Source organism: Bombina bombina, chromosome 1, assembly GCF_027579735.1.
Source record: "Bombina bombina isolate aBomBom1 chromosome 1, aBomBom1.pri, whole genome shotgun sequence".
NCBI classification, from domain to species: Eukaryota; Metazoa; Chordata; class Amphibia; order Anura; family Bombinatoridae; genus Bombina; species Bombina bombina.
This window is the reverse complement of record NC_069499.1, coordinates 440,087,674-440,105,733: the sequence shown is the minus strand read 5'-3', so window position 1 is coordinate 440,105,733 and position 18,060 is coordinate 440,087,674. Positions and strand designations below refer to the sequence as shown.

At 35.9% G+C, this 18,060-nt stretch overlaps 1 protein-coding gene across 1 annotated transcript in view; it reads left to right on the top strand.

The window, feature by feature from the left end:
* STK39 (serine/threonine kinase 39) overlaps positions 1-18,060 on the top strand; it is a 1,002,247-nt gene that overhangs the window by 247,424 nt on the left and 736,763 nt on the right. Inside the window, exon 8 of the mRNA XM_053698395.1 lies at positions 2,245-2,378. Within this exon, the coding sequence (XP_053554370.1) occupies positions 2,245-2,378 (134 nt within the window). The remainder of the gene's footprint in view (positions 1-2,244; positions 2,379-18,060) is intronic.

Sequence of the window (18,060 nt, the reverse complement as noted above, 5' to 3'; positions counted from 1 at the left end):
TTATAAAGTCCAGTGACAATAGTGAGTGTGCTTAAACACAAACTGTCCTTGATGGAAACCAATGGTGGTCAAAGTGAAGTCATCCAGGCCCAGGCTGCTCTCTGAGGGGGTGCGTTTGGTCCAACTCTCCAAATCAACAATCTGTGGGTGTCAAGCATAACCACGGGCACCACATGGTCTAGCACAGTTTGAGAATATATGATATAGTGTTATAAGGAAAAACACTAACATGTGGTTATGCGGTCTATGGTAATTGTGTGCCTATGGAGCCTATGGAAGCACGCTCTTGTGATCTTACGCTTGCATTGCAAATAATTTATGTGCGCTGGTATTACAAAGTAGAGCGCTAATATCACTTGCAGGCAAGCGATATTTAGTGCTCCACTTGTAATCTAGCCCTAACTCGCTAGACGTAAGCTTTTTGCATGCGTTGGGTAGTTCTCATATTACAAGTTGAAAGTAAAATGTTTTTTTCTCGCATGCTAACCTGTTAACCGAAGTTAGAATATTGCATATTCTCAAGTGCCGATTGCATATTATCAAGTGCACTAACCCGACATGAAAAATATTGATATTTCACATTCCAATGTTCTTCACATAGCAGAATGTGTTCTATTTATTCAGAAATACATATTTCTACATTTATCTGATGTTTATTTTGCTAAAATATTGATCTAAACACACACACACATATATATACTGTATATATATATATATATATATATAAATATATATATATATATATATATATATATATATATATATATATATATATATATATATACATATGTATGGATATGTATGTATGGAGATGTGTGGAGAGAGAGAGATGTGTAGACAGAGAGAGAGAGAGAGAGAGGTGTAGAGATGGAGAGAGATGTGTAGAGAAAGATGTGTAAAGAGAGAGATGTGTAGAGAGAAAAAGAGATAGATGTGTAGAGAGAGAGAGATATGTGTAGAGAGAGATGTGTAGAGAGAGAGAGAGAGAGATGTGTAGAAAAAAAGATGTGGAGAGAGAGAGATGTGGAGAGAGAGAGATGTAGAAAGAGAGATATGTGAAGAGAAAATATCTATTTGATGAAGCTATCCTGACGCGCTAACTTCAATTACGCTCAAACAATCGTGTTTACTTTCAACTTGGAATACGAGCGTTACATTCGACGCAATATACCCGATATCGCTTGCACGTTATTGTTAGCGCGCCACTCATAATCTGGCTCATAGTGTTCTGTAATATCTACTTTATTATACAGTAGGAAAAACATATAATATACTTTCTATTTTTTTTTTTACAAGTAGACCATATCACAATGTAGAACATAAATCTCTATATATGTATATATATAGAGAGAGATTAAGAATAATATATGGTTTGTACAAATACTGAATAATATATTTTCCCCCTGTACATATTCGTACCCAATTATATATTATATATTGGTGGTGAAAGGCAGGATACGATTGAAAACAGGTCTCTTCTGGGGGACTTACAGGATTAACTTATTGACTACAGAAAGGTTTTGTTAGCCTTGTGGGGATAGATGGCACAGAACATACTTTGCAACTCATAGATTTGTGTCATTTGAGAAAAACAAGGACATCATTCAGGAGGAGACAATATTCTAAAACATTTATTTTTCTAAAGCTTCCTTTTATATATTAAAGTTGAGGTTTTAATCAGAAACTTTATTTCCTGTAAAAAATGGACAATCCACAAAATGTACTTTGTTATTGCTTTCTCCCAAATGGAGAGAACACATCACAAAATGCCTTTCTGCGATAAATTGGCACATATATACATTAAACATGGGTTAGATTTAAAGACAAAAATGAAACAGAATACATATATTACAGAGTTTTAATTTTCTCATTAGTGAAATATATTGTCTTATACATCTCAAGCTCAGCATACTAATGTACCACTCTGTATGCTGTAAATATATATTGTTTTTATTTGACTTGCTCAAAATAATCAATCCCGTAAAGTTACGTCTGTGTCCTTCATTCATACAAAAAAGCAGTGGCTCAAAATAACCAGTATCAACACAATATATACAGAGCACACAAGGAAAATAAACATCTCATTAATTATATTGTTATAAAAATAGGAATGACCAGTACAAGGTTCTAAAGTCCTTTAAAAGTGTGATGGGAAGTTCTTGTAGTTTACACAATGTAATCAGCATTGTGATGTTTTTGGAGCCCATTCACTTTTTTCTTTCTTTTCTTTGTTTCTTTCTCTAGGTTTTAATGCTGACTCTGCAAAATGACCCCCCAACGTTAGAAACTGGAGTGGAAGATAAAGAAATGATGAGGAAATATGGCAAATCATTTAGGAAACTAATCTCTCTATGTCTCCAAAAAGATCCATCAAAACGGTGAGTAGTGCAAATAATATTATCCCGCTTCAGGCTTTTCCATATATCCAAACATATGTCTTCTTGTGCTTAGTCTGAATGTGTATGGCATTAATATAAATAATAAGTAAGCTAATTTAATGTTTCCAACTGATTATTCAAAACATAGGCCCTCATTTATCAAGCTGTGTATGCGGCTCTGGGGACCGATTGCTCCAGGCTAGCATGAGCGATCATGCAGCCGAAAGTTAGGACTATTGGGTAGATTTACTAAATATCGAGCGGGCATGATTCGCTATAGCTATAGCGAATCATGTCTGCTCATCATCGCTAAATGCCGTCAGCATACGCTGTCAGCATTTATCATTGCCTAAGCATTTCTAGTGAAATGCTTGTGCAATGCCGCCCCCTGCTCACTGGCGGCTGCTAGCAGTGGCTGTCAATCATCCCGATCGTATTCAATCGTTATGATTTCAATCCGCCACCTGAAAGGTGGTGGACAGGTTAAGGAGCAGCAGTGTTATGACCGCTGCTTCTTAAATTTCGTTTCAGGTGAGCCTAAAACAATGGGTCTCTGAAGCAGCGTCTGCTGCTTCATAAATAGAGCCCTATCTATTAATCAGCCATATGTTAGCTGGCGGATTAAATAATTGATGAGCCCTACTCACACTCCATTGGGCTAGCACAAGCAGGGGGCGTTATTGCACAAGCAAGCAAACACTTGTGCAATGATAAATATGGGCAGTTACCTGCCCAAAACACCACCCATTGCATCAGGGACATGCCACCAGCACCCATTAGACTTTAAACTAAATGTCTAAAGAAATGTGTGCCACCAATAGCGTACCAAAAACAAGATCACAGATCAGCACATCTCCTTAACTTTTACCTTAAAGAGATATGAAACCCAAAGATGTTCTTTTGTAATTCACACAAAGTATACCATTTATAAAAAGGTTCCAATTTTCTTCTATACAATTTGGTTCATTCTCATGATATTCTGTGTTTAAGAGATACCTAGGTAGGCATCTGGAGGATTACATGGCAGGAAATAGTGCTGTGATTCTTTAAGCATTTTTTACAGTATGTATAATACTTTTTGAAAATATTTTATCTATAATTAATGCAATGTTAGATTAGTCATTATTCATGTGCGCTAACCTGTCACAGCTTTAGACCTAAATTGCGAAACACGAATCGTGTTACACATATTTTACATTTATGTTGTTCACATAGAATATATTTTCATTTTTATTATTAAGAATGTATTTCTATAAATATGGAAACTGTTCATGTAAAATAGATATCTATACCTATATATAGGAATAGATATACAGATGTGGCACATCTGGAAGTTATTTCATATTAACAGATATTGCTCTTTTTACAAATTGAAGGTTTGTGGCAACCCTGTGTTAAGCAAGTCGATCTGCTCCATTTTTCCAACATATATATATATATATATATATATATATATATATATATATATATATATATATATATATATATATATATATATATATATATATATATATATGTATATATATATATATATATATATAAAAACACATGAATACACATGAATACACACCAATATATACACACCACCAGCAAATAGATTATGATTCCGATAGGGCATGTAATTTTAAACAACTTTCCAACTGATTTTTTATCATTATTTTGCTTTGTTCTCTTGGAATTCTTAGTTGAAAGCTAAACCTAGGAGATTCATATGCTAATTTCTTAGCGTTTGAAGGCTGCCTCTTATTTGAATGTTTTTTGACAATTTTCACTACTAGAGGGCGTTAGTTCAGGTGTGCCATATAGATAATATTGTGCTCACGCCAATGGAATTACTTAGGAGTCAGTACTGATTGGCTAAAACGCAAGTCTGTCAAAAGAACTGAAATAAGGGGACAGTCTGCAGAAGCTTAGATACAAGATAATCACAGAGGTAAAAAGTGTATTAATATAACAGTGTTGGTTATGCAAAACTGGGGAATGGGTAATAAAGAGATTATCTTTTTAGACAATAAAAATTCTGGTGTAGACTGTCCCTTCAGCATACAAATATATATATTTATGTTTTCAAATTTATTTATTTATATGTGTATATATGTATTTACAGACATATAAACACATATAACACATAAATATATATGTATACATATAAATACATATATGTAAGTGCATTGGAGCCCCTTGCAGTTAAGTATATGAAAACATGTCAAATCATATGTATGCAATGTTCATATTTAATAAAGTGTTATTCTGTGTATTTCCTGTAAGTATTTCACATTCCAATGTTCTGCAGATAGCAGAATATGTGCTAAATATTTATAAATAGATATTCCTATATATATATATATATATATATATATATATATATATATATATATATATATATATATATATATATATATCTGTATATATCTATACCTACAGTATATAGGTATATAAGTAAGAATCCTTTCAAATAGAAATGTTAATAGTTTATTTCTATCAATTAACAAAATGCAAAATTAGTGAACAGAAGAAACATCTAAATCAAATGAATATTTAAGACAATTTTCAGATGTATATTACAAGAAAAGGGAGCACAATTAAATAATAAATTTATATTGCAATAATTGATACTGAAACATTCTAGGCCTTGTTACATTTACAACTTAATGGCCCCTTTAAATCTTCTGCTGTTATTCCATTGTGACAAATAAAATGAAAAGGTGGGCAGAGACATGAAAGGGGCTAATGAGTAGAACACAGCTTGATACTTGGAGCCCATAGACTATACTATAGGACTTAGGACTGGGCTGTAACCCATATCTTGAAACACCTTAAATTATTCCTTTTGCTTTAAATATATTTTGAAAGAAAGTAACAACATACTACACAAAAAGATCATGTGATAGCAGCACTCAGTTTTCAACAGGGGCAAGAAACCAAGCAAAAGAAAAGGCAGCTTTCACATATAACACCAAGCTCTGGATATGTTTACAGGCAGAGTTTGAATGGTTCCTGATTTGGAGTTCATGTTAAAGTTAATTCCATTTTAAAATGAATGAATGAACAAAGAAGATTATTTTCTCTCTGTCCTGAATTTTAATTTTGACATTTCCTATAGTGAGTTTAATTCCGGAATTTTGGTAACGTTTGAGGGCACAGGGTCAGACTTATTGTGTTCTGTTTATAAAGCTACTGGTTTATCCAGGCAACTTTAATTCCTTGTGCCTCTTTTTAAATCTGTTAATTCTAAATACATTGTATTTTCATTTTTTTTTTAAACATAGCAGATTATAGTATGCAGTGGTGGTTCTATGCACCTTCAAACAAATTGAGCAGCAAAAGGCTCCATATATTATGTATACTATTTTTTACCACCTATATTAGCCCTCAATTAGCCCCCCCAAACATTGGGGGGTAGTTATCAAGCCGTCAATCTCAAATACGCTGGAATTCCGCAGCGTATTTGTGGCGAGGCTGATTCGCCTTAGTTATCAAAGGCTCGAGACCGGCAAAAGTAGAATTTTGTGACGTAAGCTTCGATCCGCCGGACTCAGTCCGACACAGATCGATTCTTACGTCACTCCAGATGTTCCGCACACAAGTGCGGCACATTCTCACTACTTTTGCTAGCTATCAAAAAACTAGCAGGTACGCTCGGCACTTTTACGGCCCAGCGTACCTGGTTTTCAATCCGCCACCCCTGGAGGCGGCGGATCCCATAGGAATCAATGGGAGTCTGACCATAGCGAAAGTACAAGTTCGCTGCTGACAGACATCCCATTGATTTCTATGGGAGCTGTCTACACCTAACACCCTAACATGTACCCCGAGTCTAAACACCACTAATCTGACCCCCCCCTACACCGCCGCAACTAAATAAAGTTATTACCCCTAAACCGCCGCTCCCGGAGCCCACCGCAAGTTACTCTATACATATTAACCCCTAAACCGCCGCTCCCGGAGCCCACCGCAACTATAATAAATGTATTAACCCCTAAACCGCCGCTCCCTGAACCCGCCGCAACCTATATTAAATGTATTAACCCCTAATCTGCCCCCCCTACACCGTCGCCACCTATAATAAATTTATTAACCCCTATCCTGCCCCCCACTACGCCGCCGCCACTGTAATAAAATTATTAACCCCTAAACCTAAGTCTAACCCTAACCCTAACGCCCCCTAACTTAAATATTAATTAAATACATCTAAATAAATTAACTCTTATTAACTAAATGAATCCTATTTAAAACTAAATACTTACCTTTAAAATAAACCCTAATATAGCTACAATATAAAGAATAATTATATTCTAGCTATCTTAGGATTTATTTTTATTTTACAGGTACCTTTCAATTTATTTTAACCATGTACAATAGCTATTAAATAGTTATTAACTATTTAATAGCTTACCTAGCTAAAATAAAGAGAAATGTACCTGTGAAATAAATCCTAACCTAAGTTACAATTACACCTAACACTACACTATACTTTAATAAATTATTCCTATTTAAAAATAAATACTTACCTGTAAAATAAACCCTAAGATAGCTACAATGTAATTAATACTTATATTATAGCTATTTTAGGATTTATATTTAGTTTACAGGTAACTTTGTATTTATTTTAGCTAGTTAGAATAGTTATTAAATAGTTATTAACTATTTAATAACTACCTAGCTAAAAGAAATACAAAATTACCTGTAAAATAAATCCTAACTTAAGTTACAATTAAACCTAATACTACACTATCATTAAATTAATTAAATAAACTACCTACAAATAACTACAATGAAATACAATTACATAAACTAACTAAAGTACAAAAAATAAAAAAAGCTGTTACAAAAAATAAAAAATTAAGTTACAAACATGTTAAAAATATTACAACAATTTTAAGCTACTTACACCTAATCTAAGCCCCCTAATAAAATAACAAACCCCCCCAAAATAAAAAAAAATCCCTACCCTATTCTAAATTACATAAATTTCAAAGCTCTTTTACCTTACCAGCCCTTAAAAGGGCCATTTGTGGGGGCATGCCCCAAAAAGTTCAGCTCTTTTGCCTGTAAAAGAAAAATATAACCCCCCCCCAACATTAAAACCCACCACCCACATACCCCTAATCTAACCCAAACCCCCCTTTCAAAAACCTAACACTAATCCCCTGAAGATCATCCTACCTTGAGTCGTCTTCACTCAGCCGAGCCACCGATGGAACTGAAGAGGACATCCGGAGCGGAAGAAGTTAATCCTCCAAGCGGCGCTGAAGAAATCTTCCATCCGATGAAGTCATCATCCAGGCGGCGCTGAAGAAGTCTTCGATCCGGCCGATGTCATCTTCAAAGAGGCGCTGAAGAGGTCTTCTATCCGGGCGAAGTCATCTTCAAAGCCGGGTCTTGAATCTTCCTTCCGCCGACGCGGAACCACCTTCTTCACCGACGGACTACGACGAATGACGGCTCCTTTAAGGGACGTCATCCAAGATGGCGTCCCCTCAATTCCGATTGGCTGATAGGATTCTATCAGCCAATCGGAATTAAGGTAGGAAAAATCTGATTGGCTGATGGAATCAGCCAATCAGATTGAGCTTGCATTCTATTGGCTGTTCCGATCAGCCAATAGAATGCGAGCTCAATCTGATTGGCTGATTGGATCAGCCAATCGGATTGAACTTGAGTCTGATTGGCTGATTCCATCAGCCAATCAGATTTTCCTACCTTAATTCCGATTGGCTGATAGAATCCTATCAGCCAATCGGAATTGAGGGGACGCCATCTTGGATGACGTCCCTTAAAGGAGCCGTCATTCGTCGTAGTCCGTCGGTGAAGAAGGTGGTTCCGCGTCGGCGGAAGGAAGATTCAAGACCCGGCTTGGAAGATGACTTCGCCCGGATAGAAGACCTCTTCAGCGCCTCTTTGAAGATGACATCGGCCGGATCGAAGACTTCTTCAGCGCCGCCTGGATGATGACTTCATCGGATGGAAGATTTCTTCAGCGCCGCTTGGAGGATTAACTTCTTCCGCTCCGGATGTCCTCTTCAGTTCCATCGGTGGCTCGGCTGAGTGAAGACGACTCAAGGTAGGATGATCTTCAGGGGATTAGTGTTAGGTTTTTGTAAGGGGGGTTTGGGTTAGATTAGGGGTATGTGGGTGGTGGGTTTTAATGTTGGGGGGGGGTTGTATTTTTCTTTTACAGGCAAAAGAGCTGAACTTTTTGGGGCATGCCCCCACAAATGGCCCTTTTAAGGGCTGGTAAGGTAAAAGAGCTTTGAAATTTATGTAATTTAGAATAGGGTAGGGATTTTTTTTATTTTGGGGGGCTTTGTTATTTTATTAGGGGGCTTAGATTAGGTGTAAGTAGCTTAAAATTGTTGTAATATTTTTAACATGTTTGTAACTTAATTTTTTATTTTTTGTAACTTAGCTTTTTTTATTTTTTGTACTTTAGTTAGTTTATGTAATTGTATTTCATTGTAGTTATTTGTAGGTAGTTTATTTAGTTAATTTAATGATAGTGTAGTATTAGGTTTAATTGTAACTTAGGTTAGGATTTATTTTACAGGTAATTTTGTATTTCTTTTAGCTAGGTAGTTATTAAATAGTTAATAACTATTTAATAACTATTCTAACTAGCTAAAATAAATACAAAGTTACCTGTAAAATAAATATAAATCCTAAAATAACTAGAATATAATTATTATTTATATTGTAGCTATCTTAGGGTTTATTTTACAGGTAAGTATTTAGTTTTAAATAGGAATAATTTATTAAAGTATAGTGTAGTGTTAGGTGTAATTGTAACTTAGGTTAGTTTTTATTTTACAGGTTAATTTCAGTTTATTTTAGCTAGGTAAGCTATTAAATAGTTAATAACTATTTAATAGTTATTGTACATGGTTAAAATAAATTGAAAGGTACCTGTAAAATAAATATAAATCCTAAGATAGCTAGAATATAATTATTATTTATATTGTAGCTATATTAGGGTTTATTTTATAAGTAAGTATTTAGTTTTAAATAGGATTCATTTAGTTAATAAGAGTTAATTTATTTAGATGTATTTAATTAATATTTAAGTTAGGGGGGCGTTATGGTTAGGGTTAGACTTAGGTTTAGTGGTTAATCATTTTATTACAGTGGCGGCGGCGTAGTGGGGGGCAGGATAGGGGTTAATAAATTTATTATAGGTTGCGGCGGGTTCATGGAGCAGCGGTTTAGGGGTTAAACTATTTATTTAGTTGCGGAGAGGTGCGGGATCAGCAGGATAGGGGTTAATAATTTTATAATAGAGGGCGACGGTATAGGGGGGGCAGGATAGGGGTTACTAGGTATAATGTAGGTGGCAGCGGTGTCCGGGAGCGGCGGTTTAGGGGTTAATACATTTATAAGACTTGCGGCGGGGTCTAGGAGCGGCGGTTTAGGGGTTAATACATTTATAAGACTTGCTGCGGGGTCTAGGAGCGGCGGTTTAGGGGTTAATACATTTATAAGACTTGCGGCGGGGTCTAGGAGTGGCGGTTTAGGGGTTAGTAACTTTATTTAGTTGCGGGGGCCTCCGGGGGCGCCGGTATAGGGGGTAGAACAGTGTAGTTTAGTGTGAGTGCTTAGTGACAGGCTAGCAATAAAGCTGGGAAAAAGCCGAAGGGCAGCGAGATCGGATGAGTGATAACTGTCACAGTCCGCTGCTCATCGCCCCGCGGCTTTTTGACAGCTTTATTTGATAACTTAGGCGAACGTATTCAAGGTCCGCGGCGGCGAAGGTAGGCGAGCTTAGGCGGACGTATTGGGCCGGCGAAGCCAGAAAAGTAGACGGCTTGATAACTACCCCCCATTAAGTTCTAGAACCGCAACTACAGCTAGGTGACAGCATGGGAAGAAAGCAATTTCCTGAATGAGACGACATACAGATGAGCTGTTGATAGTTGCTGTACAAAGTAATGGATAACAAAGTTAAACTTTTAAAGTTAAAGGGACAGTCTACTCCAGAATGTTAATTGTTTAAAAAGATAGATAATCCCTTTATTACCCATTCCCTAGTTTTGCATAACCAACACGGTTATATAAATAACGTTATTACCTCTGTGAGATCATCTAAAATATTATCAGCGATCTTGAGTTGGGAGCTGTACTGTTTCTGGTACCCACTTCCTCTGGTGAATACTTTGGGAAATTGTTCCTGGACAAAGATTGCTTTTTGTGTCATGACTCTTTACAGATCTTCACTACCAAGCACAAAACAGTCTACAACTTTAACCCTTTAACGACGCATGTCGTACAGGGTATGTCGCACACAACCTGGTCTTTAAAGACCAGCGGCGTACCCTGTACGACATTAGGGTTTAAAGCGGCTGGAAGCGATCCTGATACCTTTTTTCCAAAACCGATGCAGAGAGAGCCACGGTAGCATTGGTGGGTGGGAGCAGCTGCAGGGAGGCGGGTAGGCGGCCCATCGCTACCCGGCATCCGGTTCCTGAATGTGGAATGTGCACGCCGGGTGCCGGGAGCGTGCGGGGGGCCTGCAGGGAGTGCACGCGCATGTGTGTGCACGATTGCGCAACAACCACTGCCACCAATGAAAGAGTGAATGGGACACAGGGAGAGGGAGGGGGGGAAATAACCATCAAAAGAATCTGGGAGTTGGAGAGGGAGGAGGGTCTTGATGGGGGGCAGCTACACTACAGAAAAAATTTAGTTACATAAAAAAAAAAAAAAAAAAAAAAACATTTTTGGGAGGCAAATTGGGTACTGGCAGACAGCTGCCAGTACCCAAAATGGCAGCAAATAGGTAGTGGGCAAGGGTTATAGAGCTGTTTGGGGGATCAGAGAGGTTGGGGGCTAAGGGGGGGGGGGTCCATCACAGCTAGACAGATATTAAAAAAAAAAATAATAATAATAATAAAAAAAGCCTTTTATTTTAGTACTGGCAGACTTTCTGCCAGTACTTAAGATGGCGGGGACAATTGTGGGCTGGGGGAGGGAAGAGAGATGTTTGGGAGGGATCAGGGGGTGGGATGTGTCAGGTGGGAGGCTGATCTCTACACTAAAGCTAAAATTAACCCTGCAAGCTCCCTACAAGCTATCTAATTAACCCCTGCACTGCTGGGCATAATACACGTGTGATGCACAGCAGCATTTAGCGGCCTTCTAATTACCAAAAAGCAACGCCAAAGCCATATATGTCTGCTATTTCTGAACAAAGGGGATCCCAGAGAAGCATTTACAACCATTTATGCCATAATTGCACAAGTTGTTTGTAAATAATTTCAGTGAGAAACCTAAAATTGTGAAAAATGTTACTTTTTTTTTTTATTTGATCGCATTTGGCGGTGAAATGGTGGCATAAAGTATACCAAGATGGGCCTAGATCAATACTTGGGGTTGTCTACTACACTACACTAAAGCTAAAATTAACCCTAGAAGCTCCCTACATGCTCCCTAATTAACCCCTTCACTGCTGGGCGTAATACACGTGTGGTGCGCAGTGGCATTTAGCAGCCTTCTAATTGCCAAAAAGCAACACCAAAGCCATATATGTCTGCTATTTCTGAACAAAGAGGATCACAGAGAAGCATATACAACCATTTATGCCATAATTGCACAAGTTGTTTGTAAATAATTTCAGTGAGAAACCTAAAGTTTGTAAAATTTGTGAAAAAGTGAACGATTTTTTTTATTTGATCGCATTTGGCGGTGAAATGGTGGCATGAAATATACCAAAATGGGCCTTGATCAATATTTTGGGATGTCTTTTTTAAAAAAAAAATATATACATGTCAAGGGATATTTAGGGATTCCTGAAAGGTATCAGTGTCCCAATGCAACTAGCGCTAATTTTGAAAAAAAAGTAGTTTGGAAATAGCAAAGTGCTACTTGTATTTATGGCCCTATATCTTACAAAAAAAGCAAAGAACATGTAAACATTGGGTATTTCTAAACTCAGGACAAAATTTAGAAACTATTTAGCATGGGTGTTTTTTGGTGGTTGTAGATGTGTAACAGATTTTGGGGGTCAAAGTTAGAAAAAGTTATAAAAAGTGTGGTTTTTTTCATTTTTTCTTCATATTTTATAATTTATTTTTAGTAAATTATAAGATATGATGAAAATAATGTAATATTTAGAAAGTCCGTTTAATGGCAAGAAAAACGGTATATAATATGTGTGGGTACAGTAAATGAGTAAGAGGAAAATTACAACTAAACACAAACACCGCAGAAATGTAAAAAAAAGCCCTGGTTTTTAAGGGAAAGAAATTGAAAAATGGCCTTGTCCTTAAGGGGTTAAAACCACAAGCCCCATCATTTTACTGAATCTTGCTGTGACCCCCTAAATGGCAAAGGAAAGAGTCGGAAGAAAATCCTGTTTGGACATTAGTATGTTTTGTTTTATGTTAACACATTTCGAGCCAGATTACAAGTGGAGTGCTAGTTAACACCCCACTCTCGCACAAACCTGATCGCATATTATAATTTTTTTCTAGCCAGACATGAAAATATAAATATTTTACATTCCTATGTTCTTCACATAGAAGAATATGTTCTATTTATTCATAAATACATATTTCTACATATATCTATTTTTTTTGGGTACAATAAATATATATATATATATATATATATATATATATCTATCTATACATGATTATATAAAGTTATATATATATATATATATATATATATATATATAGGAATATCTATTTACAAATACTTAGAACATATTCTTATATGTGCAGAACATTGGAATATGAAATATTTACACTAAATATATAGTTAAAACCTTTATTAAATATGAATATTGCATAAATATGCTTTTACATGTTTTCACCTATTTGACTGCATATACAGTATCTCACAAAAGTGAGTACACCTCTCACATTTTTGTAAATATTTTATTATATCTTTTCATGCAGCAACATTGAAGAAATGACACTTTGCTACAATGTAAAGTAGTGAGTGTACAGCCTGTATAACAGTGTAAATTTGCTGTCCCCTCAAAATAACTCAACACACAGCCAATAATGTCAAAACCGTTGGCAACAAAAGTGACTACACCCCTAATATGTCAATATTTTGTGTGGCTCCATTATTTTCCAGCACTGCCTTAACCCTCTTGGGCATGGAGTTCACCAGAGCTTCACAGGTTGCCACTGGAGTCCTCTTCCACTCCTCCATGATGACATCACGGAGCTGGTGGATGTTAGAGACCTTGTGCTGCCCCACCTTCCGTTTGATGATGCCCCACAGATGCTCAATAGGGTTTAGGTCTGGAGACATGCTTGGCCAGTCCATCACCTTTACCCTCAGCTTCTTTAGCAAGGCATTGGTCATCTTGGAGGTGTATTTGGGATCGTCATCATGTTGGAATACTGCCCTGTGGCCCCGTTTCCGAAGGGACGGGATCATGCTCTGCTTCAGTATGTCACAGTACATGTTGGCATTCATAGTTCCCTTAATGAACTGTAGCTCCCCAGTGCCGGAAGCACTCATGCAGGCCTAGACCATGACACTCCCACCACCATGCTTGACTTTAGGCAAGACACACTTGTCTTTTGTACTCCTCACCTGGTTGCTGCCACACACACTTGACACCATCTTAACCAAATAAGTTTATCTTGGTCTCATCGGACAACAAGACATGGTTCCAGTAATCCATGTCCTTAGTCTGCCTGTCTTCAGCAAACTGTTTGCATGCTTTCTTGTGCATTATCTTCATAAGAGGCTTACTTCTGGGACGACAGTCATGCAGACCAATTTGATGCAGTGTGTGGCGTATGGTCTGAGCACTGACAGGTTGACCCCCCACCCCTTCAACCTCTGCAGCAATGCTGGCAGCATTCATATATCTATTTCCCAAAGACAACCTCTGGATATGACACTGAGCATGTGCACTCAAGTTCTTTGGTTGACCGTGGCGAGGCCTGTTCTGAGTGGAACATGTCCTGTGAAATCGCTATATGGTCTTGCCCACCGTGCTGCAGCTCAGTTTTAGGGTCTTGGCAATCTTCTTATAGCCTAGGCCATCTTTATCTAGAGCAACAATTCTTTTTTTCAGATCCTCAGAGAGTTCTTTGCCATGAGGTGCCATGTTGAACTTCCAGTGACCTGTATGAGAGAGTGTGAGAGCGATAACACCAAATTTAACACACCTGCTCCCCATTCTCACCTGAGACCTTGTAACACTAATGTGTCACATGACACCGGGGAGGGAAAATGGCTAATTGGGCCCAAAAGGGGTGTACTCACTTTTGTTGCCAACGGTTTAGACAATAATGGCTGTGTTTTAAGTTATTTTGAGGGGACAGCAAATTTACACTGTTATACAGGCTGTACACTCACTACTTTACATTGTAGCAAAGTGTAATTTCTTCAGTGTTGTCACATGAAAAGATATAATAAAATATTTACAAAAACTTGAGAGGTGTACTCACTTTTGTGGGATACTGTATGTCTATATATCTGTACATATTTATTTATGTGTTTATATGTCTGTAAATACATATATACACATATAAATAGATAAATACATATTTATACATATATATATATATATATATATATATATATATATATATATATATATATATATATATATATATATATATATATATATATTTACATATACATCTTTAGACATGTATCTCAATGTGCCTGCCTTTTTTTTCTAACACCTGAGACCTCATATATAACGTTTGTGTGCAATATTTATTTTAATACTTTCTATTAGATGGTGTTATTATGAGTGTAACTATACTTATTTAGTTTCACAAAACAGTTAACCAGAGCGCTGAAGTCGTGGTAATCATTCAAGTGTAAATCGCGATTGCGCTCAAAAGATCGCATTTACTTTCAACTCATAATACCAGCGATAAGCTTGACGAGCACAAACACCCGCGATAAACCCCTTTTCACTTGCGCACAAATGTTTATGCTTAATTCGTAATCTTTGGCCCTTCATTAGGTATGTTGAAATAGTTTACAAATTTATAATGTTTGAAAATATAATTTATGATGTCACCAAGAGTCCTTAATAAGGTTAAATACATAAGGTAACTGCAGTGTTTGTATTAAAGGGACAGTCAAGTCCCAAAAAAACTTTCATGATTCACATAGGGCATGTAATTTTAAACAACTTTCCAATTTACTTTTATCACCAATTTTGCTTTGTTCTCTTGGTATTCTTACTTGAAAGCTAAACCTAGGAGGTTCATATGCTAATTTCTTATTTCTTGAAGGCCGCCTCTAATCTAAATGCATTTTGATAGTTTTTCACCACTAGAGGGCATTAGTTCACGTGTTTCATATAGATAACATTGAGCTCATGCGCGTGAATTTACCATGGAGTCAGCTCTGATTGGCTAAAATGCAAGTCTGTCAATGAACTGAAATAAGGGGGCAGTCTGCTGAGGCTTAGATACAAGGTAATTACAGAGGTAAAACATGTATAATTATAACTGTGTTCGTTATGCAAAACTGGGGAATTGGTAATTAAGGAATTATTGAAACAACAAAAAAACTGGTGTTGACTGTCCATTTAAGCATTTAATAGAAAATTGGATCCAATACACTTTAAGGGGCCTATTTATCAAAGCGTCAACTATGATGCATTCGTGCGCGTCAATACGCTCGCCAAACATCTGAATACAATCTCCTTATTTATCAAAAAAGCCGTCAGAAACACGCGCGTCAAGTACAGTGCGAAGAGCATCGGACTGGTGTTAACTAGCAGTCGTCGATCTCGCGTCTATTCGGGTTTTTCCAAACTATATATACCATTTCATTACTGTGCACGAACAAGACATTTCTCTTTAGCACATTATTGTATATAGTGTAAATGTATTCTTTTTCTGAGCAGGACTCATTGCGAATATAGCAAGTAGCAACATTTTTGGGGCAAAGTGGAGAGGGAATTATTAGAATTCTCTTTAAGATCGGACATACATACATATTTTAGTATGTATACACACACATATACATATATATATATATATATATATATATATATATATATATATATATATATATATATATATATATATATATATATATATATATATATAATATGTGTTATGTCAGAAATCTATTGAAAACATATTTTCATGTCCCAAAGTTCCTTTTTTGGTTCTAAACAATTTCAATTTCACTTCTAGTTTCAAATGTGCTTTGTTCTCTTGGTTTCCCTTGTTGGAAAAGAATATGCACATATCCTACACTAGTCGGAGCTAGCTGATAATTGGTGCTTGAACACATTTGTCTCTTGTGATTGGCTAAATAGATGTGTTCAGCTAGCTGCCAATAGTGTAATGCTGTACCTTCATCAAAGGATAACAAGAGAATGAAGCACATTTGACAATAGAAGTCATTTTGAAAGGTGTTTAAAATTTTATATGGAGATTTATTTATTTTAATTCTTTTTAATATTGTACATACACCCTTTACGATGTTCCTATTCCTTGATTTATTTATATGTATGTATGTATGTACATATGTATCTATATACATGTAAATATATACTGCATGTATTTATGCATATATATATATATATATATATATATATATATATATATATATATATATATATATATATATATTAAATTATGTTATTTCCGAACTTAAAGGGACACCAAAATCATCAGAAATATGATGAAGATATAGAAGAACATCTCAAGCCACATTACAACCCATGAACTTTTATTAAAGGGACACTAAACTCAATTGTTAACTTTCAGGATTCAGATAGAGCATTCAATTTTAAACAACTTTCTAACTTACTCCTATTATGAATTTTTCTACGTTCTATTGTTATCTTTATTTGAAAAAAAAAAAAGGCATCTAAACTAAGGAGCCAGACAAATTCAGTTTCATCACACTGGACAGCACTTGTTTATTGGTGCTATCCAATCAGCAAGGTCAACCCAGGTTGTTATTAAAAAAATCGGCCTGCTTCTAAACTTACATTCTTGCTTTTCAAATAAAGATACAAATAGAATGATGACATTTTGATAATAGGAGTAAAGTCTGAATCATGAAAGATAAAATTTTGGTTCAGTGTCCCTTTAATCCTCAGATATCCTTTTTAGTACAAATAGCAATATACATGTGCAAGCCAATCATATGAGTTATCTATGTGCAGTTATCTATCATCAGCTACATAGTTTATCTAAATATGCTCTTCATTCAAGTATATTTAAAAGATGAAGAGAAATAAAATATAGATAAAAAGTATATATAAAAACAAAGAATAATTTACCACGTTGCATGCTATTTATATATCATTCAACATATATTTTGCTTTCATGTCACTTCAAAATAATATTTAAATGAATACAGCTACACTATAGTTTTGATTAAATATATATATATATTTATTATTAAACAAAAGATTTTTTTTTTTTTTAAAGAAATAAAATATTTTATTAAATATTTTGCATGGCCTCCTGTAGGCTCTGCACTGCTGTGGCGACAATTTGTGGCCCCTCCGCCAGTTGTTTAAATAGATCCTGAAGGAAGTGCTCTGTTTGTGTCCCCTGATCTTTTGATCTATAAAAAGACAAAATAAAATATGTTCTACAAATTAATTATTAAGATACAATTGTTAAAACCTAATATTAAGTTTTCTTACATTCTACTCCAGCCACCTCCTCATCTGGCTGGCGAGAAGGCTGGGGCAGGATCCTCCCCGGTACTTGGTCGTCTGTCAAAG